Source organism: Salvia hispanica, chromosome 2 (assembly GCF_029641045.1).
Source record: "Salvia hispanica isolate PSC_SH4W2 chromosome 2, Shi_PSC_v1, whole genome shotgun sequence".
Classification (NCBI taxonomy): Eukaryota; Viridiplantae; Streptophyta; class Magnoliopsida; order Lamiales; family Lamiaceae; genus Salvia; species Salvia hispanica.
In genome coordinates, this window is record NC_142693.1 from 63,793,085 (window position 1) to 63,817,111 (window position 24,027).

Here is a 24,027-nt window from a genome sequence, read left to right on the forward strand (position 1 = left end):
AGTCCCAGATCTAGTAGTTGATTTGATTTAGTTCTTATACATAATTCATTTTTTGCCTAGATCTAGCAGTTAGCATAGCATACTTTATTTCCAAATTCACTTAGTTAAATTCCTCAACCCAAAATATGCGTGGCAGCAGCCAACCCAAAAATAGTTTCCAAATCTCTATGCATGTACTATACGAGTCCATCTCTGTGGGATCGATCCCTACTTCCCTGTGCTAGTTTAGTATCTGTGGTTGAGGGTTTTGAAGGTTTGCTTGCGTACCAACGACCAGACTTCCAGTCTTGTGAGTCTCTAGACCTTGTGATCTAGTTGATTTACTGGATCTAGGAAGTGTGTAATTAGAAATTGATAGGATACAGCAAGCAAGAAAATCAACTCTTCAGAGATTTATATGACCAATGTTTCATCTTGAAGAGCACTAATATTATTTTTGAAGAAGAAAGACGACACACTGCGACATTATTTTGCTTTGAAGATTTGACATCATTATCTGCAGGAACGCTTATATGGTATTCTAGTATCTTATATATTGACAGAGATCTGCGATTTACTATCTTAGTCTTGATAAAGTTTTTTTGTGAGTTTCACCTCAGAAAAGAGCCATGCGATTCGAGCAAAAAGGTAAGTTGGGTCCACATTATATTGAACCGTGAGATATTGTTGAAAGAGTTGGACCATTGGCGTATAGGTTAGCATTACCTCCAGAGTTGGCACATATTCATAATATTTTCTACGTCAGTAGGATTCGGCTTTATCGATCTGATCCTTCGCATGTTCTGAAAAATACTGATGTACATAAGAAAGCTATATAGAGGAACCAGTCAAAATAGTTGACCGTCATATCAAACAGTTGCGAAGAAAAACTATTCCAATGGTTAAACTTACTTGGAAAAATCACGGAGCCGAAGAGGCGACTTGGGAAACAGAGGAAAAGATGAGAAAGAACTATCCACATCTATTTACGGGTTAGAAATTTTATTGCGTATGGCAAATTAGAAAGAAATGAATTTTGCGGACAAAATTTTTAAAGAAGGGAAGAATTGTGACATCCCTAACCCGAAAGTTGCATCTTTTGCCTATGGATATAATTTTATTTATCATTATATATTTATAATGTTATTTGCATTAATTATATGTTGCATGAATATATTAGTGGATATGTGTAAGTGTACATAAATAGTAAATAATTAATTTTAAGTGTGCGTGTGCAATTACGTGAATATTTGCATGGGAGTATTTTGTGAATATATATACACATATGTACGTTTCATAGATATGAGTACAAAAGTAAATATGACTAGTATACTAAATAAGCTTTATTTATATACTTATGTTTAGATTTTTATAATAATTTTTGGTATAAGTTCTCTTCTCCTCACAATTAGATAACGAAGTGACGCGTAGCACCATATGTTTAACTAAGGATTGCTACTTGTATTAAAAACTTGCCAAGTGTAATGGGTGAGTCGGTATATGACCGACGTGCATATTTGCATAGAATTATACATATTCATTCTTAGTTTTCAAAACAAAAACAGGGAGAGAGTTTAGAGAAAAAAAATAAATAAAATAAAGGGAAAGAATAAGCTTTCAGATCGAGGGTTATAAATTTGGAAACATGATCAGGAGTTCAGTAAATTTTATATGTTGTAATCAGGTGTGTATAAATTACATTTTTAATTTTACATGCGTTATATGATTAATTGATATATGTGTTAAATTGAAGTGAATAATTGAATTATACGATGTGATACTAATATGATATGTGTTTAATTGTAATAATAGGGATGTATGCTTGGTGCAATAAATATATTAATAGTATATTAAATTGGAATTATTGAGTGGAATATGATATGGATATGTGATTGGTGCAATAGATATGCTTTGCATATGGTATTAGAATTAATTAAATCATTTGATTAAAGAGGATCTGTGATAGTCATGTCTTGGATCTGAAATCATAGTGGACATATAGGGACCTTCGGGTCGTAGGAACTCCATATGTTATCAGGTTTGGCGGCTGACGCGTTTTGGCAACCTTCTCCTCCTCATCATTTTTGCATGTATATAAATGTGTAGTATATAGAGTGGCGAGAGGGTCCACTACGGTTTAGAATGTTTCGAAATATGTAGTTGACAAATGTTGGTTTTTGAAATTATATAATATGTGTGTTTCAATTATTTTCCGTGTGGATTATTTTATTTGAAAATTTTGAATTTATTTAGAGTAAGTGCATAAGTCATACAAAGTTGGGTGTGACACGGTATGTACTACAAATTAAATTGAAAATCATGTATAAATTTATCATAAATCTTTCTATAGCTATAATCATTTTTATATCTCGATTGTATAGACCTAGCCCTTTTTAATGATGTCTTTTAATTTGGTAAGAAAATAAAATCATTAATAATAAAATCAGATTCAATTTAAAATTTAGGATTAAGTTTAGAAAAAGTCCTATACATTTGCTCAAAAAAATTGGTCTAACACATTTAAGTGTTTTAGTTTTTTATCCTAAACAATATGTTTCGATCAACATTTATCAGTTCCACAAATAAAGAACAGTCCATTACGATTTAAAATCCAAAATTGATCTTGTGCATTTGCACAAAAAAACCTTTTGGGCTCTACACATTTTAAGTCTGTTAGTTGTTGGTTTCAGACAATACGTTTTGGTGTACTCTCTCCGTCCAATTCAAGATGATCACTTTTCTTTTTTTGTTTATCCCAATCAAGATGATCACTTTTCAATTTTGGAAATAACCTCCTCTTTCCTCATTAAAATATTCAACTACTTTTTTTTCTCTCTACTTTATTCCATCTAACAGCACTTCCTAAAATCCCGTGACACTCAAGAATGTGGCCATCTTGAATGGGACGGGGGAGTATATTTTAACTTATAAATCAAGTAAAAAACGCAATTGACAGTTAAGTTTTAACAAAACATTAAATATGAAACAAAATATACTACCTCCGTCCCTGAAAATTTGATAAATATTACCATTTCGGTCCGTCCCTGAAAATTTGATACACTTCACTTTTACCATTTTTGGTAGTGGACCTCATATTCCACTAACTCATTCCTACTCACATTTTATTATAAAACTAATACTTTAAAAGTAGGACCCACATCCCACCAACTTTTTCAACTTACTTTCCATTACATTTCTTAAAACCCGTGTCGGGTCAAAGTGTAGCAAATTTTGGGGGACGGATGTAGTAATACTTAGGATAAAAAACTAATAAACTTAATATGCACTCCAGCCGTTCCATGTTTATAAAGTCATTTTTTTATTTTAGAAAGTTTCAACATAATTAAGTCATTTCTGTTTTTGCCAAAAAGTAATCATCCATTTTACTTTATTCTCTCTTAATTTCTTTGATTTTATTTTCTCTTACTTTATTCACTATTCACTTAACATACTATTTCTAAACTCCATAGCGAAAAAAAATGCATTTATTAACATGGAACGGATGGAAATTTTCAATAGTACCCTCATCGGCCTAATCACCCCTACCTCCTCCCCCACTTGACCTCTACCTCCTCCCCCCCCCCCCCATAGACCACCCATTCTCCTCATTATCGAGCGAGAGTCAAATCCAAATCCGAGTCTGGTTTGACACACTCTCTTTTAGCAATTTTCCAAAAATGAAACTAAGAAATTTTAGTGTGTGTGAGTGCGCTTTATCGAAGCACTAGAGAAGTAATGTCTAACACCAAAAGGTCTCGAATTGTAATCCGCCGTAAGATGACTATTAAATTTATATTTATTTATCCATTAAAAAATTAAAGAAAATATATTTCCTCCATGATCTAAATGAATTATAAAATCCAACCCACAAATTTTAAACACTCAAAAAACAGTTTACTATGACACAACACTCCGTTTCCTAGCTTTCCAAAACTGTACATCAAAAAGAGAGAAAAATCCAAACCTTAATCAACAGTTAACAAAATCAATCTTCCCCTGAAAAATTCACATTGCCACATCTCCAATTCAAGATAGATTAACTCAAAATCCAAACAAATTACAGCTAATCATCTGCTTGCTCACAGCTTGCCACTCCAAAATCCAATAAACACACACACCCCACCACCGATTTTTTAACCATTTCTGATTGATCGATCCCACATCGAAATTCCCAACACGAAAAGGAAAAGAGCTGCGAGAAGCTCTAGTTCCATTTTATCTTTTCCTGCTCCCTGTTTCAGGTACTTCGCTTTCCCACTTTTCACTTTTCACATTTCACCACGTAATTCTCACTGCAAACGGTTAAAACAGTCCGAATTCACATCAAAGTTTGCGCCTTTATTGAGGAAGCTTCCACTCCTCGTCTCCTTTTGCTGCAGTAGCTGCCGTTCTTGATCTGGGTTTTTGCTGATGGAGGGCGGCGGCGGCGGGGGAGAAGGGAGCGGGGCGGTGGGAATGGAGAGCCCGCAGATGAAGCTGCGGGCCCATCGGGCCTTTGGGTTGGAGCCCGATGAGGCGGTTTCTTCGCCGGTGACGAGGCAGAAGGCGGCGGCGGCGAAGCAGATTATTGAGAATCACTACAAGAATTACTTGCAGGGGTTGCAAGATCGTATGGAAAGGTGAAATCTTGATGCTTTTTGGATTTGATTTGATGGCTTTTAGTTGTTTATTGAAGGGTTGTTGATTGGATTTGACTTGATTTGATCGAATTGGAGTAGAAATTCTTGTAATGTGAAAGTGAAACTTGATGCTTTTTATTTGATTTGATGAATTTGTAGTTGTTCTTTGAAGGGTTGTTGATTGGATATGATTTGATTTGATCGAATTGTAGTAAAGATTCTTGAGATGTGAAAGGTGAAATCTTGGTGCTTTTTTATTTGATTTGATGAATTTGTAGTTGCTCTTTGAAGGGTTGTTGATGGGATTGGATTTGACTTGATTTGAACGAATTATAGTAGTGATTCTTGAAATGTGATTGAATCAAGTGAATCCATGTACATTTTGTTGGGGATTTATGTTTGTTTTGCATTTTTGAGTATTTAATTTGGGGGGTTTTTTAGGAGGAGGACGTTGCAGCGGAGGGCGCAGGAGGCTCAGGTGTCGAGTGAGGAGGAGGAGATGCTGTTGAGGAATTTGGAGAAGAGGGAGACTGAGTATATGAGATTGCAGAGGCACAAAGTAGGGATTGATGATTTTGAGCAATTGACTATTATTGGTAAAGGAGCATTTGGTGAGGTATGCCGGTTTTATTCCACCACAGAAATGCTTTATTTGCAGCATAGGATTTCACATACTGCACTTGCATTTGTATAATCTAGTTCTTTGTTAGTGGAAAGAGGTGATTTGCAGAAGAATCTTGAGAGTTTTACTACAGATCAAACAACTTGAAGGCTTCTTCTTCTTCGTTATGTTATTATTACCTCTATCTCTGCCTGGTTAAATGTCTGGTTATAGCCTTTTATTTACCTACTCGACACACCATCAATTAGGTTATTGCAGTTTTCGATTCATCACTTAGAAGAGTTCATTATAATCAGTTAATCACTTCCCAAAGCTAAGCTAGAGTAGACTTCACAGTCGACTAGCTTACCTCGACAGCTAATCATGAGATCGGTGTTCCAAAGAGCCACTTGATTAATGGCATATATGACATTTGTCTTTGTGAAATGGACGGAACTGCTGCCCCTTTGGCTTCTGATGATCTATATGCTCGATTTTGCTTAAAATTTTTTTGAGTAGGAATGTACGATAGAGGATGAATGTGTTGGTTTTGCTTTACTTCCTACTAAATGAGACAAGGCCGAGTTGTCAATGATATGCTACGGTATTATGTCTTTGGCTCTTAGCTTATTATGATTCATACGTGACTCAGTTAAGTGATGCAGGTTAGACTATGTCGAGCTAAAGGTACAGGAGAAATATACGCCATGAAGAAATTGAAGAAGTCGGATATGCTTAGCCGTGGGCAGGTGAGAAGATAGAAATAGGAAATGAAAGTCATAAAAGATATTGCTGTGTACTTTGTCTGACCAGACTGGGATGACACTCACCAGATGAGTTGATTCCTTATAGGTTGAGCATGTTCGTTCCGAGAGGAATTTGATGGTCGAGGTTGATAGCCGTTGCATAGTGAAGCTCTTTTATTCCTTCCAAGATTCCGATTTTTTGTACCTCATCATGGAGTATTTACCTGGTGGTGATATCATGACTTTATTGATGAGGGAGGACACCCTCTCCGAAGACGTTGCCCGCTTTTACATGGCGGAAAGTATTCTAGCTATCAGCTCGATCCACCAGCATGGCTATGTACATAGGTGGATATACACTCATCCTTCTGTGTCTTAGCAACTTTGGGTTATCCGTCCATTGAATATGAAATTGTTTTAATTTGCAATCTCTAGGGATATCAAACCGGATAACCTCATATTGGACAAAAACGGGCATTTAAAGCTTTCTGATTTCGGCTTGTGTAAGACGCTGGAGAAATACTCGTCGATATTGTTGGAAGATGACGACTTTTTGTCTCAAGATTCTAAAACCGATGGTGAAGGGAATGCTGATGAGTTAACTGCTCCTTGGTTAATGGCAAAGGAGCAGTTGCTACAATGGAAACGGAACCGTCGTGCCTTGGTACATTTTCCCTTTCCTTTAGTTGCAATATAAATCTGCTCTCGTTTTCGCTTTTCTATTCTATCTTCAACATTTAAAGCTGTTTTGCACGCAACAATCTTGCTTGTAGGCCTACTCTACCGTTGGAACTCTCGATTATATGGCGCCTGAGGTCTTACTGAAGAAAGGATATGGAATGGAGTGCGACTGGTGGTCTTTAGGGGCCATAATGTATGAAATGCTTATCGGTTATCCTCCATTTTGTTCCGATGATCCCAGAATGACATGTCGAAAGGTACACAGCCTCAGTCGACTCTCAAATAATGCGATCTTGAAATTTATTCGCTAACCTTTCCCATGAATGCTGGTCTCTTATTTGCATAATTATTTAGTCATCGTTTGTTGAAGCTTTTCTGACATAAGATTCTTTCATCATTGAACTCTCTTTCCTTTGTATCAGATAATCAATTGGAGAACATGCTTGAAGTTTCCCGAAGAACCAAAAATCTCGGATGAGGCGAGGGATCTTATCTGTCGTTTGTTATGTGATGTTGAGAAAAGATTAGGGACCAGAGGCGGCGTGGATGAAATAAAGGTATGTAAAATGTTTCATTTGAGAATGTATTTGGTAATTTCATCTCAAGTGTAATTGCATTTCCAATTACTATAGCTCAAACATCAGTGAGTTCAAGTGTCGGTAGAGGGCTGATTTTCTTCCTATTCGTTAGTTTGGTGATTTTTCGAGTTTATGTTTTATTTCAGGGACATCCGTGGTTTAGAGGTGTTAAATGGGACGGCCTCTATGAAATGGAAGCCGCCTACAAACCTGTCGTGAATGGAGATTTGGATACACAGAATTTCGAAAAGTTTGAAGAAGTGAGTATTAACAAAAGAGATTTGTTATGTACCATACTTCTTTTCCTCCTCTTATATTCGCTCTCCCTTATAACTGAAGACTATATAGTGTTACCATTGTGTGGCGTTTGATAGATTTTCGCTAACGTTTTTGCCTCTCTTTCTCAGGGAGAAAATCCACCATCTAGCACACCAAGAGTAGGACCATGGAGGAAGGTAATCTCGTTATTTCACATGTTTTCTGAAACTTGAATTAATCTTGTGAAGAAGATTGCAAAATTGGATCAAATGTTAGGCTCATTTAGTTGAGCATATTGAACTAGAAACAAAAATGTTTTTTTCGTTGATTACTGACGTGTCAATTTTCTTGCATTCTTCAATGATCAGATGTTAACATCGAAAGATGCTAATTTTATCGGATACACTTTCAAGAAATCGGACCTTCTCAAATCAGCTGGAACCGCAGGTATCGTCCTTCACTATGATCCCGGATAGTTTAAACTCCAATTCGTCTCAGATTAAAATACGCTTCAAACAATATAGTACGCTTTTGTGTCATCAGCGTGCATGTTTGATGGTTAGCCGTTACGTCTCATGGAATTGAGCCATTGTAGTGACTCGAGCATGCCTTCATAAACTCAATACATTTCAGATTTAGGATCAAACGCCAAATCTAAGCGTCCAACCATGCTCGTATTTTTTCGTTTTCTTGATGGATAGCACATGACTAAACTCTATTAAACAGGTATAGATGTGAGCTCGAGTCCATCTTCAAGACCTCCATCTTTGGTCTCATTATTCGGTATGTTAAATCTTCGATGATTTGACCATACACAATGATGCATCATTATATCTACTTGACTAACGAAGGCGAATGCATGATTCTTGACTCCAAATGCAGGTCACGTAGGGCTAGAAGACTCGGTGATAGCTGAGGACGAACCACGGCCACAAACTTGACGTTGTTCGAGCTTAATACGAAGGCTCGTGTTGTTTCGGCCAATTTTTTCTGTATATGAAGAGAGCTAAAAATCACTAAGAAGCAGAAGCATATGTATGGATAACAATTTTGGGAATTTTTGGTTTTTCTGCTTAATTCTGTGGTTTCTATTTTGGTGGGGTAATGTTAATATCTGCAGAAATAACATTTGTAAATGATAAATTGTTTGTGCAATTATGTATACGAATTTGGTGCTGCATCTTTTACATTAGCCCTATTTGATATTATTTGATTCTATTTTTTTAGGTAACAAGGGTGCTGTCTTTTTTTTAAATGTTTAATAAAACACATTATTTATAAATTTCTACTATCTTAGTCATCTTGTGCCTTTAAAGAAGCTATGAAATAAATGGTAGGTCTGTAGTGGGTTGATCTATCATATACTATGAGATATAAATATATGGTTAATAAATTATGAAACTATTTATTTAAATATTAAAATTAAATTATTAAAGTAATGTTTATCCATTGAGTTTGATCTGTTAACAAGTTGTTTATAGAAAAAGAGATGTTTTTTGGATGTCAGCAGACAATTAGATATTTTGTTGAATAAAATAGACTAATTGGATATTGTTACAGGCATTCAAATCCCAAAAAATATCTTACATGATGTCACACAATTGTATTTTATAAACAGATATTTTCTTTGACAGCAAATACATGACTTATTTTATGAAGATGCACACAGAGTCGACTTTGGCGCACACATTATTTTTGGTATTTCTTGGTTAATCTATTCTAGTTTTAGAATTATATATACATTAATACCTTTTATCTATATGCATTAAAATTATTTATTTAAAGATTTTGCAAAAGTTAAAAACTATACTTTTTGAAGCTTGGGGCTTGTTTAAGGACACGTATGCGTTGATGCAAAATATCACAATTTTGTATGGTAGTGTTTGATTTTAATTTTATCCAAAGATATTTGTCGTGTTTGTTTGATCTATTGTTTGACATTATTATAGTATAAAGATTAAATATCAACATACTTGATTCCTTTTTTCTAAGTTTTTATACCACCTCGGTCCTACAATAATAATAACTCTTATTATAAGCACGAGTTTTAAGAAATGTAAAGAATAATTGATTGAAAAAGTTAGTGGAATATATGACTTATTTTTTATATTGATTTTATAGTAAAATATGAGTGAAGTGAGTTAGTAAAATGTGAGACCTACTTATCTTTTATGGAAAAAAATGAAATGTAACTCTTATTATGGGATTGACCAAAATAGCAAAATATGACTTTTATTATGAGAGAGAATAATAGTATTTGATTATTTTTAAATAGGTAGTACTACTTCTATAGCATAACAACCACTCAATAAACCGACAAAGTAAATATTTCCTTTCTCTTTAGAAAAGTGTCTTTTTATTTTGCTTATTTTGGACTTCTATACATAAGCTTAATTAAATAGATCAGCCCAATATACTATGATAAATTCATATATTCATAATTTATCTCAAGAAAATTATACTTTAATTTTCTGTTTTTTTGGGTTGGAAAAAATTAATAAATTTTAAATTATTTTATTCAAAAATACAGAAAAATATCGCATTGCTTCACAGGACATTTTGCTAGGTTGACACGTGTAAAGTGGAACACGTGGCACGAACTTTTTGCTATTGCCACACCGCTCGAGAATGTATAACTGCAACAAATATCAACGCCAGCAAAATCTATTCTGTAAATTCACTGAAAATTCTAAATTTTTTGGCTGTGGATTTGAGGTTTTGGACGAAGACAGAGGAGAAATTGTATGGATTCATCTGAGTTTTCCTCGAGAAATTCTGTCGAGCAGGAAGAGACTTCTAAATTTGTGGTAAATCGCTTCTAGTTGGCAAGAGATGGAGTAGTTGTGGTGGATATTTGTTTTTTTGATGATTTTATGATAATTGAGCTGGATTTCTGCAAAATTGTTGAGCTGTTTAAGATATCTGATAGTCGTTCAATCGGAACACGAGAAATTGTATACTGTGTTGATCTTAATAGGGGAATTTTTTTCAATTCCTGCTTAATTTTTTAGGTTGTTGATGAGATGATGCGAAGAGGTATCATTTTCTATGATTTTTTTATGGAGTAATATGAAATCAAATGATATACACAGCTGATTTATGAAAGTAATTCAATTTTGAAGATTTGGTTGGCTGTGTTGAGAAGAAAGGGATTAATCTGAATAGCAGAGTGAATTAGCTTGAGTGTTTTAATTTCTTTTCCAACATTCCATTGTGCTGAAGGATTATCGTGTTTGAACAGTTGTGATTTGTTATTAAAGGATGGTATGATCAAATGTGAGCTGCAATTTGTTGTTTTCAGTAAGGAAAGGGCTAATATTTGCTTGATGAGATGGAGTATTAATAGCATTCGTCTTTACCCTCATACGTTGATGATTGTTCGTTGATATACGCTAAAACATATGTTGGTTCCTGCAGTATAAGATTTCCGGGTTTTAGTTTAATCAATTCAGTTCTTGCAATGTCAGGAAAGAGAGGTGATGGCGCCTGAATGGACAGACGAGAAACACTGCTTGTTTCTCAAGTCTATGGAATCAACATTCATCAACCAGCTATACAAGTCAATAGAGATGTTTGGTTTGCAGTCTCATACGAGCTCTGCATCGCGATCAAAACCTCTCAAGCAAAAGCAGACGTGCACCCGAACTTCTGGCCAGGTATATCCTCGCTCATCTTTGTCCATCAAGTACTAAATGTTTCATGTGTATGTTTTCAGAACCAAATCTAAGAGTTATTGTTTTGTTATTGTAGTTTAAGGTTCTTCGTGATGGATTTTGGTCCAAAGTCGACTTCCAAAAGGACGAATCAGAACACGACCAAGGAGAGGAGTATAAAGTTCCATTGTCAAATCCCTGGATCCAGCGCTACCGGAACTCAAAAATACAGACAACTAAAAGGTGTCCATCTTCTTCTGCTAAAGCTCCTTTAGCAACAACACACAAAAGCAACATGTCACCTCCACGCGAAGATTATAATGGTAATAATATATGTATTTCCCATCCCATTTTGAACATGTTTCTGTATGCATTTCCATGATTCATTAGGCATATATGAGTTCCTAAAACAACCGAATCTTTCTTTAACATACTCTTTTCTTTCTAAACAGAGATGACTGATCAGAACTTCAACGATGAAGCTGCTGCAGAAGATAATTCTGCCAAGATAGACGAAATGAACACAACGGGAAGCAATGATCAAGTAAATACCTCTTCTCATATCCTCTCTATAATACACACTCACTCATTTACTGCTGGCATTGTCATCTTATACAACCTTCCAACTCATTTACTCAGGTTGTTCCCAACGACAATACAATTAGAGCTGGCAACGTTCTCGAAGGCCCACAATCCACATAAACCTCTCGAAGACTAGAATGCTGATGTAGTTTAGATAAACCAAGATCCCTAATGCCAAAACCAGAGATCCAGTATTTTGATTCTAACTCCATGAAAGAAGAGTTGACATGTGGAGAATGATATCGTCGTCGCGTAATCCTGCACAAGTTCTGTAAATAATTTTTGTAAGCTCTAGAAGAAGTGTGAGACTGCACCTATCCCTTAGTTGGTTTAGAGGGAAATAATCCTCAAAGAAGTGACGAACCGGTCCCAGATTTTTGTTCGTTATTGTTAGAACTCCGAATTTTTTCGTATTGTTTTATTGTAAGCTTCTTTCTCGGCCTTAGATTGGTGTAAGATAGTTGTATTGAAGAATTCATTCAAATCAAGTTGTGTGCAGTTGGACATGTTAATATAGTCGATTCTAAACGAGCTTTCAACCTTCGGTGACATCTTGCCATGTCGATGCATCGTTTGTTTGAGGGAAAGACGTGATCGATTTTAAACTAGGTCTCAACCTTAAGTGATATCTTGTCATGTCGATGCATGGTTTGTTGGAGGGAAAAACATAAAAACTGATTGATGGTTTCTGAGTATAGTTGGATATTTCTGACTTAATTGTAAATCGATTCTAAACGAGTTTTCAAACTTCAGTTGGATTTACTATTTCATAAATATTAGAACTAAAACTGAAACGCTAAAATTAGTAAGTTGGTTTTGGTATGTGACTATATAAGTACTGCTAATGTAACCGATTCTAAACGAGTTTTCAATCGTCAATTACGGTTCGAATATCCGTATATGGTTATACCATACAAATATAAATTTTTGGATTTGTTCCAAAATTGACCATAGATAAATTCCCCTTTTGATTTGGGAGTATTGTTTCTTTTTTTTCTTCAGTTCAAATTCAAAAATGCTTCTTACTGTTTCGTGGTTCAAAAACGCTGAATCTCGTCTGAAACCATATATTCCTAATGTAACTGATTCTAAATATCAGATATTCATATATGCATCCATTACAACTATTATCACTGAATAAATAAGGCAAGTCATTGTACTTTGATTGTTTATTTCAATAGATCCTTATACAATTTTTTCGTTTTAATAAGTTTTTGTACTTTTATATTCGATATATTTCAATCATTATTTAACGGAACCGTTAAATTTTCCGTTATAAAATAAGACTATCATATACTCCCTCCGTCCGCCATTAGGAGTCCCATTTGGGGATGGACGGGTTTTAAGAAATGTTAAGTATTAGAAATGGGCCACTCACCCCTTAAAAGGCCTCATAAGGGGGAGGGTTATCCACACTTATATAGATTAGATTGGATCATCACCAAGTCGATGTGGGACAGAATTTAGAGAGTTTTAACACGCCCCCTCACGTGTGGGCCGGAAAGGACATCGGTCTTCCATCACGTGGGTAGGCAATGCTAGAGATAAGAGAACCATCATCGATGTGGGCAATTTAGAGAGTTTTAACACGCCCCCTCACGTGTGGGCCGGAAAGGACATCGGTCTTCCATCACGTGGGTAGGCAATGCTAGAGATAAGAGAACCATCATCGATGTGGGCGGAAAGGACATCGGTCTTCCACTCGTGAGGTAGATAAGAGATAAAGAGAAAACCATCATCGACTTGGGCCCGCTCTGATACCATATTAGAAATGGGCCACTCACCCCTTAAAAGGTCTCATAAGAGGGAGGGTTATCCACACTTATATAGATTAGATTGGATCATCACCAAGTCGATGTGGGACAGAATTCAGAGAGTTTTAACAAAGAAAAATGGGTGAAAGAAAGTTAGTAGAATAGAGGTCCCACTTGTATATATTAGTTTTAAATGAAATGTGAGTGAAATGAGTTAGTGGAAGGTGGGACCCTATTACCATTTAAGGTAAAAGTGAGCTGGGACTCCTATTCGCGGACAGACTAAAATGGAAAAACGGGACTCCTATTCGCGGACGGAGAGAGTATTAATTATTTAAATCTATGCACATATTCCACCGTTCGGAAAAAAACCTTATTTTTGGGAAAAACTTAATTTTATTGTTAGTGGTATTACTTCTAAACAATACATTGGGATACAAGGCCACATTCTTTCTAAAGAAAAACTCAACTTAAAATTTTCAAATTAGCCCTAATTTTTGCCCCAAATTGGCAACTTCGATAGGATTCAATCGCACAACAGTTGAAATCCTAATTGTTTTTGCTTCAAATGCCTCCGTTCAATTCCGCACCGAGGGCTCTGGCGCGTTTTGCAGCCCTCCGGAATCCATTGCGGCGGCGCACGAGAGATTTTCCTAGCTGCAGCCAGATTCGGCCGTCGAGTAATATCGCCGGGAACAATGCATTTTCTCCAGTGGAAAACAGGCGTTACGGGAATTGCGGTTTCCTAGGCTCTGCAAATTCATCGCATATTAGTAATTTTGTTCACCAAAAGAGAGGGTTTTTGGGATGCGGTGATGGCGAAGAGGGTGGTATGCTATCTAAAGTGCACCATGAAAAGCGTGTTTTGGGGTAATGTTTCATTAATCCAGCTTTTTTTTATTTTGAGTTTCTGTTTTGATCATTTTGTGGAAATCATGTTTGAAGAATTCTGCGCTTTTGCATCAATGCATGGAAACGGTGTAGATTTTTGAATTGGGGATGGATTATGCAATCTTGGTTGAAATATTTTATGATGAGAAAATGGCTGTGAATAGAATTATTTAACTATTCTAATAGTATGAAAGAATTTACTCCTATATGTTGAACTGTATATAATGATCAGTCAATGTGATTTATTTGATGAATTTGGATTGGTTTTTGATTTATTGAAGAAATGTGGACTATGCTGATTCATATTTTAAATGTTAGATATTCACCTGAGCAATTGTTCAATGTGGTTGCTGCCGTCGACATGTATGAAGATTTTCTTCCTTGGTGTCAGCGGTCACAGATTATTTGCCAGAACCCTGATGGGAGTTTTGACGCAGAGTTAGAAATTGGCTTTAAATTTCTTGTCGAAAGTTATACATCGCATGTGAAGCTAAACAAACCAAAATCCATTAAGGTGAATATCCATGTTTTGCATCCATATGTTCATATTTCGTTTTTTCCTTGTTTTGTTAGGTGGCTGGAGTATATGTTTCCAAATTTGACATTTTATGCCCTTTTGTTATTAATATCAACTTAGCATTTCATCATATGCTTAAAATTAGGACATGGCTTCTCCATAAAGATTCTTGGGACTGAAGTGTTAATATTGCATTGGGGTTAGGGTAGATATATTGGTTGTGGTTGTTTACAGATTATGGAACCGATTGAATTTACATAGATGTTGTGCGGTGTTTTAATACTATGAATGTCAAAACTTGAGATAAGTAGGAACAGTTGTTATGACTGGAGATTAGTTTTGTTAGCTTATTAATATGACTGTGTCTGTGTGCATCTAATGTTTGTTTGAAAAATGTACTTGATATTTGATACTATTTCATATTTCCCGATTGACATTAGCAAGCAGCCTGAAAGTGATGGCGATGAACCTTTGTATCAGATACATTGTTAGAAAATGGTTGAAGGCGTCTTGTTAGAAATGGTTAATAGTGTTAATCCAACTTCTAATATTTGTTCAGAAGTTTGATGAGTGTGATGGAGCCTCACATGACCCATCAGACAGTTCTCATTTGGCTTTTAGGCTTTTATTGTTTACCCATGATCTTATGGAAGTAGATGTAGGATTATCGAAGTCTGATAGTCTGTTTTATACGTTTGTGTCTTGTTTAATCAACTCTATGTTTGAATAGTATTCCTCCTTCCAGTATTCAGTCCATCTCTTTCCCTGGACTTATAGTTTTTCAATTGGGATAAACCAAATCAGAGTTACCTGCATTACAAACTATGGTTTGGCAATATGTCAATGTGAGAATAAGAGACACAAACTCAATATCGATCTCTTGATCATTAAGAATGAATATAATCGAACTGAGACAGATTAAGTCAACAGTTCCATCTTTAGGTTATCATTAGTGTTTTCCTTCCAGTAAGTTATGCACCAATTATGTTTTTTTATTATTATTATAAAACATCTATTATTTTTGTTTTGTTGCAGACGACTTCATCCCAAACCACTCTTTTTGAACATTTGATTAATGTCTGGGAATTTTCCCCTGGACCCGTTCCTGGAAGTTGCAGTGTATATTTTATGGTGGACTTCAAGTTTCAGTCACCATTTTATCGACAAGTAAGCTTCTTCAGTAGTTTTAACACTGTAATTTGAAAAAAAGTTCCTCCTTTTGTTTTGGAAACTTGAAGGATGGCATTATTGATATCTATGTGCATGAGCTTTTGGTTAACCTTTTCAAGGTGGTTTGATATGAGGCATCTGTCTATCTTCATAAATTAAAATGTCACCTTATAATTATCAATTATTTGGTCAGATTATGGTATTCTATCAATTAGTTATGGATGAAAAGTTGTAGTATCACCCACTCATTGCTTGCATTAGAAAAAAAAACTACTGACACACATTGTTTATATTAATCTTCACGTTTCTATTGCAGATTGCCAATATGTTCTTCAAAGAAGTGGTTTCTCGGCTTGTTGGTTCATTTCACGACCGATGTCGACAAATATATGGACCTGGGGTGCAGGTTCTTGAAAATAGTATGATCACTGAACATAAGTAAAAGTCATTTTGATCATCTTGTTAAACACTCAGTGCCTATGAATATTAGTCTCTATGAATTCTTAGCAATACAAAGTCAGAATTTTTACATAGATAACCAGAGTTCTCTCATTTACTATTGAAATACTGAAAATAGTACTAACTCCTCCCTTGGCTGATTTTTTTTCTCTGTTGAATCATACCGATATATATCTTGAAACGGCGTCATTTCCTTTTCTTGAAACGAGGCTTCATTACCTTGTAGTGATATTCTATTTCTTTTGCCTTATTGTGCCTTTTTCTTTGGCCTGGAGTTGTTGTGAGACCATTGCTTTCCAGGGATGATACCCTTCGCTTCTATTTCTTATGTTCGTCCGTTGCTTTTTTAGGTGGGTTTGGATAGAGCGTTCTGTTTTTTGTCTATACGTTGATTTTGTGTCTTTTTTCTTGTTTATATTGAATTGTTTTTGTATTCCTTGTAACACAAAAACATTTGTACATGTGTAGATACATTATAGATATTACATTTGTGGTGTTTTATTTGGGTATAATTTGCACTTGTGTCATAATAATCACAATACACTGAAAACAAAATGATTGAGGCCATTAAAATCAGTAGTAAAAGCATTACTTCCTCTGTCCCTCATAATTTGTCATTATTTGACTCGGCATGAGTTTTAAGAAATGTAATAGAAAGTGGGTTGAAAAAGTTAGTGGCACGTGGGTCATATTTTTATATATTAGTTTTATAATAAAATGTGAGTCAAAATGAGTTAGTGGAATATGAGATCCACTGCCAAAAAATGGTAAAAATGAAAGGTGATAAACTTTTAGGGAAGGACGAAAAAAGAAATATGTGACAAATTTTCAGGGACGAAGGGAGTACTATTTTAATAGGAGAAGTAGCTTTTGATAAACTGTTGAAGATTATAATTATTAAAAGGGCTCTATTTTGTAAAATCTACTTGTATACATATAAGTGGAAATTGCTAGAGCTGTCAAATTCTGAAGCACTCACTTTTGAGTATTATTTTTTCCATAAACTTTATTATCTAAATAATCAACTTTTGATCCCACGCCAGCTGGAAATTTGTTTTTGATATCTTCATGCAGAGATCTTTTTAATAAAGTGATTAATATTTTCATTGATTAGCTGTAAAATTCATCTTGATTTAACTTGCTGAAATTCATGTTTGTCTTGTTAGGATAATATAAATGGTATTAAGAGAATTTATATTATGTTGGATTGTCTGAGATTAAGTTTATCATAAGAGAAAATCAATACTAATTTTACATGACATTATTATAAGCGTAAGTGTAAAACCTTATTTATCTAATCGAGTAATATTCACAATACCTTACTTTATCTAATCTATCACATCGGACACCCAAATAAATAGTCCATTTATTCATCTTAGTACATGCACAAAAATAATAATTTTTTATTTAGAACACAATAATAATATCATTATATTCATAAAAATTCTATTGATTGTTCCATCACAATCAATGTAATTATCATGCGTCAAAATCCCGTCGTATATTATTACATTAAAGCATCTCTCCTATCCATTTTTTCATTATCATCAATTTTCTATTATCTTTTTTTCTGGTCCTTTTAATTCTATCCTTATTCTACACAAAAAATAAACCAGTAATTATTCTTTCTTTAATCTTGCCTCAAAAGAAAAAGGAGTGAAGTAGAAAATATAGTAGGTACAATTTGAGATGCGTGTATTAATCTCCAACATAAGTTACAATTCAATTATTCCAAAAAAGAATAAAAGAGTACTTATGTAATCTTATCCTTTGTTATGTAGCATCACTAATAGTAACTTTTTATTTTGCTTTTTTGAAAAAATAATGTCTATAGGGCCTTCTTCTTCACTTACCTTTTCAAACCCTACAAAAATCCAAAATTTAAATTTAATCTTGCTTTAAATTATGAAATTAAGACAATTATATGACCTAATAAGCTAGCTAGAAATTTGGATTTAATGGTGTGCATAATATCATAATTAGAATTGCCAACTTCACTAGATGGATTATCGAAATTGGTATTTAAATTTATTGTGTTTATGTGATATTTTTTCACATGTGTATATAAATATGTGTCCAAGCTAGTTTACTAGGGCATCACCGGAAAAGAAAGCGTTGGCGCGGAAGATCGTTGTGAAGGGAAAGGTCGCAAGTTGTGTGTTCTTCGATTTTTTCGCTTTATTATATAAATCAATGTATTGAATTAATACATAAAATTCGCAACTTGTAACCTAGCGGGTGAAGATATGTTTTGCAGCACTGGACACCTGAGTTCGAAAGACCAATGAATAATGGAATGAGTGAGATGGATGCGTGATAGGATAGTGATAAAAATTAGATGCGACCCAATTAGAACGACTAAGGGATGCCAAAGAGACGTTCCATTACCGATGGGCTTGTATATGCTCAATCGAGTCGGAAAAAAGTAATGTCACATAAGATGTTATAGTATATCTATAAATTTATCCATGGATGTCGACTTGATAAGAAAGAAAACAAAAAACACACACCAGCTAGAATGGTGGCATGTATTGTACTCCATAAAATGCAATATTTAAAGGTCAATTGTGTACGGTATACTAGGAACAATGCGTAGTTGAATAATCTAATTGTGGAAAGTTTTGAAATCATCAAGAATGATTGACTTTAACTAGGTGCATCTTTATTGGAATTTCACCTCGATCGGATATTCTCTTCAATCGATCAACTTTCAAAAATATTTCAAGAGAGCCAAGTATTATATTAATAATCACTTTCTAAGAAATCAATGACAAGGAAACTATAGTGAAATAATTACTCGGATTCCGGTCATGATAAATTCACAAATTTGTGAATTTAATAACTAATAATGGGGATAATCACTTAATCCAACCAAACTACATTGATAACTTAATGGAGGAGTATAATATAATTTCAATATATAACAATAATAATAATGTTGCATTTAATTTTATATACTAGAAAACTATTTTTCTTAATCTACCAAATAACCTATTATTAGTAAACATTTTTTATTTTTGATAACACATGCATCACTCAATGTCCCATCACTTAAACATGTTCAAGTAGTGTCACTAAGCCAAAAACCCATTAAATTAAAAAACTTAAGATAATCTTCAATTAAAAAACAATCATGCAAAATCCATTTCGAAAAAATAGAAACATTTCAATCTTGAATAGAATCGTATGAGTGATACAAATATACATATAAAATGACAACTTTAGCCTATAGGCTATCTCATAGCACAGCTTGAGAATCGATGAAGATCAGATGAAATCTCAGAGACAGTATCTCATTCTAAAGTGAATGAATTACACGTATTCAAATCTATCAATAATTTGTACTTGCATGGATCTAAGTGGCAGCTTTTATGGTGCGTGCATATCTACATAAATCAGATTCTCAAAACTTTACTTTTGTCATTTCTTTTTTCAAATTTACGAAACATTTTAAATTTATCAAATAACCTAACATTTGAAAGAATAAAATTGGAAGTTATCTCAAACTCAAAAATTTTACTCCTAGTTTTAAATTTTTTTTGGTAAAATATTCAACAATTATAACAAAATTAACTGCTCTAAGGACTCATAAATCATAATAATCCGGATTCGAATGAACAATAAACTTACATTATTCACATGCCAATAATTGTCACAACAACTTATTTGGTCAAGAGTCAAGACCCAAACACCCACAACAATTAGGCCACAAATTATATCATACCTACATTAGTTATCATCTTACTAATTTTTTTAATTCATAATTTTATTGAAATACATAATTAAAATTTTAAAATAAAATAATTAATTAAAACTCTACATAATCAAACAATAATTTTAAAATAATTGAATTAAAATAAGAGCATCCGCAATGGTGCTTAGGCCAGCAATAGACCAGCAATAGGCCAGCCATTCTCTCCCCTGCCACGTCAGCAACACTAAAAAATCTACCTATCACATCAGAAATTCGGCGCTGGCCGATCGGGCCGCCACAATGGCGGCCAGCGCCGAGCGATCGGCCAGCCCACGCCGATCGGCTCGCCGATTTCGCACTGGCCGACTCCAATGGTTCGGCTAGCCGATCGGCCAGCGCGACGAATCGGCTAGCCGGTCGCTAGCCGCCCATTGCGGATGCTAGAATAATTCGCAACACGGCTGCCGCTGCGACGTCCTATTGTGATTACTCTTAAGTCCAACCCAATAAAGTGCACCGTTGTGAGTGCCATGAGCATCTTAAAATTGACATATCTTGGGCCAAACATTTCCTGAGTGATCGTTGTCAGGGAAGAATTTATTGGGCATCCAATTTCAAGTCAGTTTCTCATCATTATATGAATAATGTGAGGGATATAAGATTGCATATGCGATATCAAATGTGACCTTGACCATATGTTGTTACATTTTGAGCTTGGTTTATTCGAATTGTATACTCCACCCTACAACTTAATTAGCTCATCATATTCACTTAAATTCTTAAGGTGGATTTATTCTAACATTAGTTACTTCAACTAGCTAGTAATTATTGAAGATAACTAATCCTTAATGACAACTCATGACTCTTAGATATTTTGAATAATCTCACAGGATATGGTAAAGTAGCTGTTCTTAATATCTTGAACCTGAGAATTGTTTGGCTTGGAGCATGATTTGACTCAACTCAACTTAATTATACACCAAAGTACAAATATGCCCAACTCTTTACTTATAACAATCATAGTACATCATAATATAATTAGGTCACAAGTGGACTTGAGCAACATTGTGCTCCACTTCACAGATTTTACAGTTTAAAAATGCCTACGACTAATGCAGTTTCATATTAAAACGTGTAAATATTCAATTTTGTTACTCCCTCCGTTTCAAGGAAGATGACCCATTTCTTGGGCGGCACGAGATTTTATGCAACTTTATTTTGTGTGTTAAGTAGAGAGAGTAAAGTAAGAGAGAAGAAATAAAGTAGAGATAAAAATGTTTCCATTTTAAGTAATGAGTCATCTTCGTTGGAACAAACTAAAAAAAAAAGTGAGTCATTTTCAATGGGATGGAGGGAGTATATTATTTTAGCATTTTAATGAAAATATTTCAATCTTACTGTCATTGCAAAATACGGAGTATAATTTTTTATTAGATAGGATGACCTGTTAATAGACAATAGGCTCTGACACAGTGCTGACAGGTCGTCGCACCTACATACAACACTACTGTCAGGTCTTCACGCTTGCGATGCACTACTATGAGAACCTCGTGCCTGTCGAAATCTAGAGGCAACTTTATGCATAAAAATTGCAAGGTATATAAGAGAGTATGAAAACATTGGGTACCTTTTGTAGCTGCTCTAAAATAGAGACTTGTACAATAAAAAAGGCAAATGAAAGGCAAAATCTAATTTTTAGCCAGAAATGAAAGAATTACTACCTTCATTAGCGATTAGGAGTCTCGTTTTTTCATTTTAGTCCGTCCGCGAATAAGAGTCCTGCTTCATTTGCACTATAAATGCTAATAGACCACACATTTTACTAACTCATTCCACTCAGATTTTATTTAAAACTAACAAATACAGGTGAGACTCATATACTACTAACTTTTTCCACTTACTTTTCTTAACATTTATTAAAATTTGTATCGGAAAAGAATGAGAGTCTTATTCGCGAAGAGATAGAGTACATGTTTATTTTGAAAGTTTTAAAATAGTAAATGAAGAGCCAAACAGAGCCTTAACCCGAGTATCTTGGAAGATTTTGTGGCACGTGAGGTGGGTGACATGTTGGGCAACTAAAAAACAATGAGATGCAGAGCTTGACACGTTATCTGAAAATATTATTGTATGTACATTCCACTATATATAACATAATTATATCTGTAATGATTTTGAATTTTGAAAGCTATGAAAATTTCCAAATATGAACACGCAAATATATCTCAAACGCAACTCTTTGGTATGTTAATGGTAGACACAAGCTTTAAACGTGTTATGGCTTATAAAGTTTTGGTATGATTATACCAATATGTGTCACATAGCTAGGGAAGAGGTAAACGATGCAAATCAATGTGATGTATATTGTGTATAAAATTAAAGCATGAATTAATTATATATTACTTGAGTCCCATTATCCACAAACCCACTCTTAAAGACCGAACCACCGAACTATACCAAATTAGGATTTTTAGATCTAGTTTTTTATGGATGAGATTCACAAATTTATAAATTATTTTCTCCTTCATCACCAATCTATTTTTATTCATCCGAAAGTAAATAAATCATACTAACACGTTACGAATATTTAACTTCATTCCAAAATATATTACTTCATTCCGGTAGGTTTTTACTTCATTCTAATAGGATTATTACTTCATTCTAGTACGTAAATGCAGTTTCGCCGTCGCGTGCCGTTCTTTCTCTCTACAATATCTATCATCACCGCTACGACGCTGATATGGTGTAATAAACACATGGAATAATATAATAAATTATATGAATGAAGTATGTGCAGAAGCATTTGAAGTCCTACTGGAATGAAGTAAAAACCTTATCCAATGAAGTAATAACGTTTCTGAATGAAGTAATAAATTCACTTGAATAAATTGCATTTTTTAACGTGAATAAAGTAAAAACTCATGTCAATGAATTCGAACGAAACATATGTTGAATCATTTCAAAACCTACTTGAAGCAAGTAAAAACATGTTGTAGTTTCAATGTATTACGTACAGAATGAAGTAATAAACGTATACAATGAAGTAAAATTGGCTTGTAACGAAGAGCGAAAAAAATTTACACAACAACATATCTCATCAAAAAACTAGATCTTATGGCCCAGATTTATTCTCTAGTTCGGTCTTTAAGAAAGGTTCGACATTGATTACAACTCTATATTGCATAGTTCAAAGTTGCACTTTATATTGGGTTATTGTAAGCTTATTATACTTCAGAAATTATCAATGCTAGCTATCAGCTGGCTATTTATTTTTTGGTGATGTAAAATTTTTTCAGATCATTTAGGGTACAATTTTTTGTTTGGTGAGGACGATATGAACCAGAAATAAGGTACAGTAGAATTTAGTTAGTAAGTCATGTCTCAGTCATTCAATAGATTCAATATATTGATAATATCTTGACTCTTGAGAGCAAATGATCACAAATCTTATTAATTATTTCAACAAAAATCAATCGGTATTTCATTTAATTTATATAATTATGAATTGCTAGACACATCCTATCGACAATATATATCGACAATTTATTTTTTTATTTATACAATAAAATCAGAATCTTGTCTTGCATATTAAACTCTTGCCGATGGTAAAAAAATTCAACCGTTTCTTATTCCATGTTACTATACCAAATTGTATAAATGCAATAAAAACGTCCCAAAATACTGTGATAGAAAATCTAATTTGTAAAATGAAATTAAAGACAAAAGGAAAACGATATGCATAAAATTTGATTATTTTCTTAATAAAAAAGTGAACTTTATTAGCCACCTTTTTTTTCGTTCACAACCTTCTCCCGCCTATAAATACCCATCAACCATTCACACAA

At 34.2% G+C, this 24,027-nt stretch overlaps 3 protein-coding genes and 1 long non-coding RNA gene across 7 annotated transcripts; all 4 read left to right on the forward strand.

Moving 5' to 3' along the window:
- The first annotated feature begins 1,537 nt into the window (after positions 1–1,537).
- LOC148932911 (uncharacterized) lies at positions 1,538–2,187 on the forward strand. The gene is made up of 2 exons (XR_016135040.1): positions 1,538–1,663; positions 1,999–2,187. It is a non-coding gene; the product is annotated as an uncharacterized LOC148932911 (long non-coding RNA).
- A 1,699-nt stretch (positions 2,188–3,886) lies between these two features.
- LOC125201277 (uncharacterized) lies at positions 3,887–8,642 on the forward strand. 4 transcript variants are annotated; one of them, XM_048099320.2, is made up of 13 exons: positions 3,887–4,220; positions 4,291–4,598; positions 5,040–5,214; positions 5,865–5,948; positions 6,052–6,293; positions 6,381–6,609; positions 6,719–6,883; positions 7,049–7,183; positions 7,351–7,464; positions 7,612–7,659; positions 7,831–7,909; positions 8,189–8,245; positions 8,345–8,642. In XM_048099320.2, exons 2-13 carry the CDS (start codon positions 4,390–4,392, stop codon positions 8,401–8,403), a joined length of 1,596 nt encoding a protein of 531 aa, XP_047955277.2. In that variant the 5' UTR covers positions 3,887–4,220; positions 4,291–4,389; the 3' UTR covers positions 8,404–8,642. The 4 variants fall into 4 exon arrangements, with proteins under 4 accessions (XP_047955277.2, XP_088921809.1, XP_047955278.2 ...); XM_089065683.1 differs by having other exon boundaries at positions 4,330–4,598; XM_048099321.2 differs by having other exon boundaries at positions 4,359–4,598.
- Positions 8,643–10,130: 1,488 nt separating this feature from the next.
- Positions 10,131–12,209, forward strand: LOC125209830 (cold-regulated protein 27-like). Its single transcript, XM_048109411.2, has 5 exons — positions 10,131–10,269; positions 10,930–11,118; positions 11,213–11,438; positions 11,568–11,659; positions 11,755–12,209. Exons 1-5 carry the CDS (start codon positions 10,207–10,209, stop codon positions 11,815–11,817), a joined length of 633 nt encoding a protein of 210 aa, XP_047965368.2. The 5' UTR covers positions 10,131–10,206; the 3' UTR covers positions 11,818–12,209.
- Positions 12,210–13,840: 1,631 nt separating this feature from the next.
- LOC125215106 (uncharacterized) lies at positions 13,841–16,693 on the forward strand. Its single transcript, XM_048116423.2, has 4 exons — positions 13,841–14,321; positions 14,661–14,856; positions 15,895–16,026; positions 16,346–16,693. The coding sequence occupies exons 1-4, from the start codon at positions 14,020–14,022 to the stop codon at positions 16,469–16,471; spliced, it is 756 nt and encodes a 251-aa protein (XP_047972380.2). The 5' UTR covers positions 13,841–14,019; the 3' UTR covers positions 16,472–16,693.
- The last annotated feature ends 7,334 nt before the right edge of the window (positions 16,694–24,027 follow it).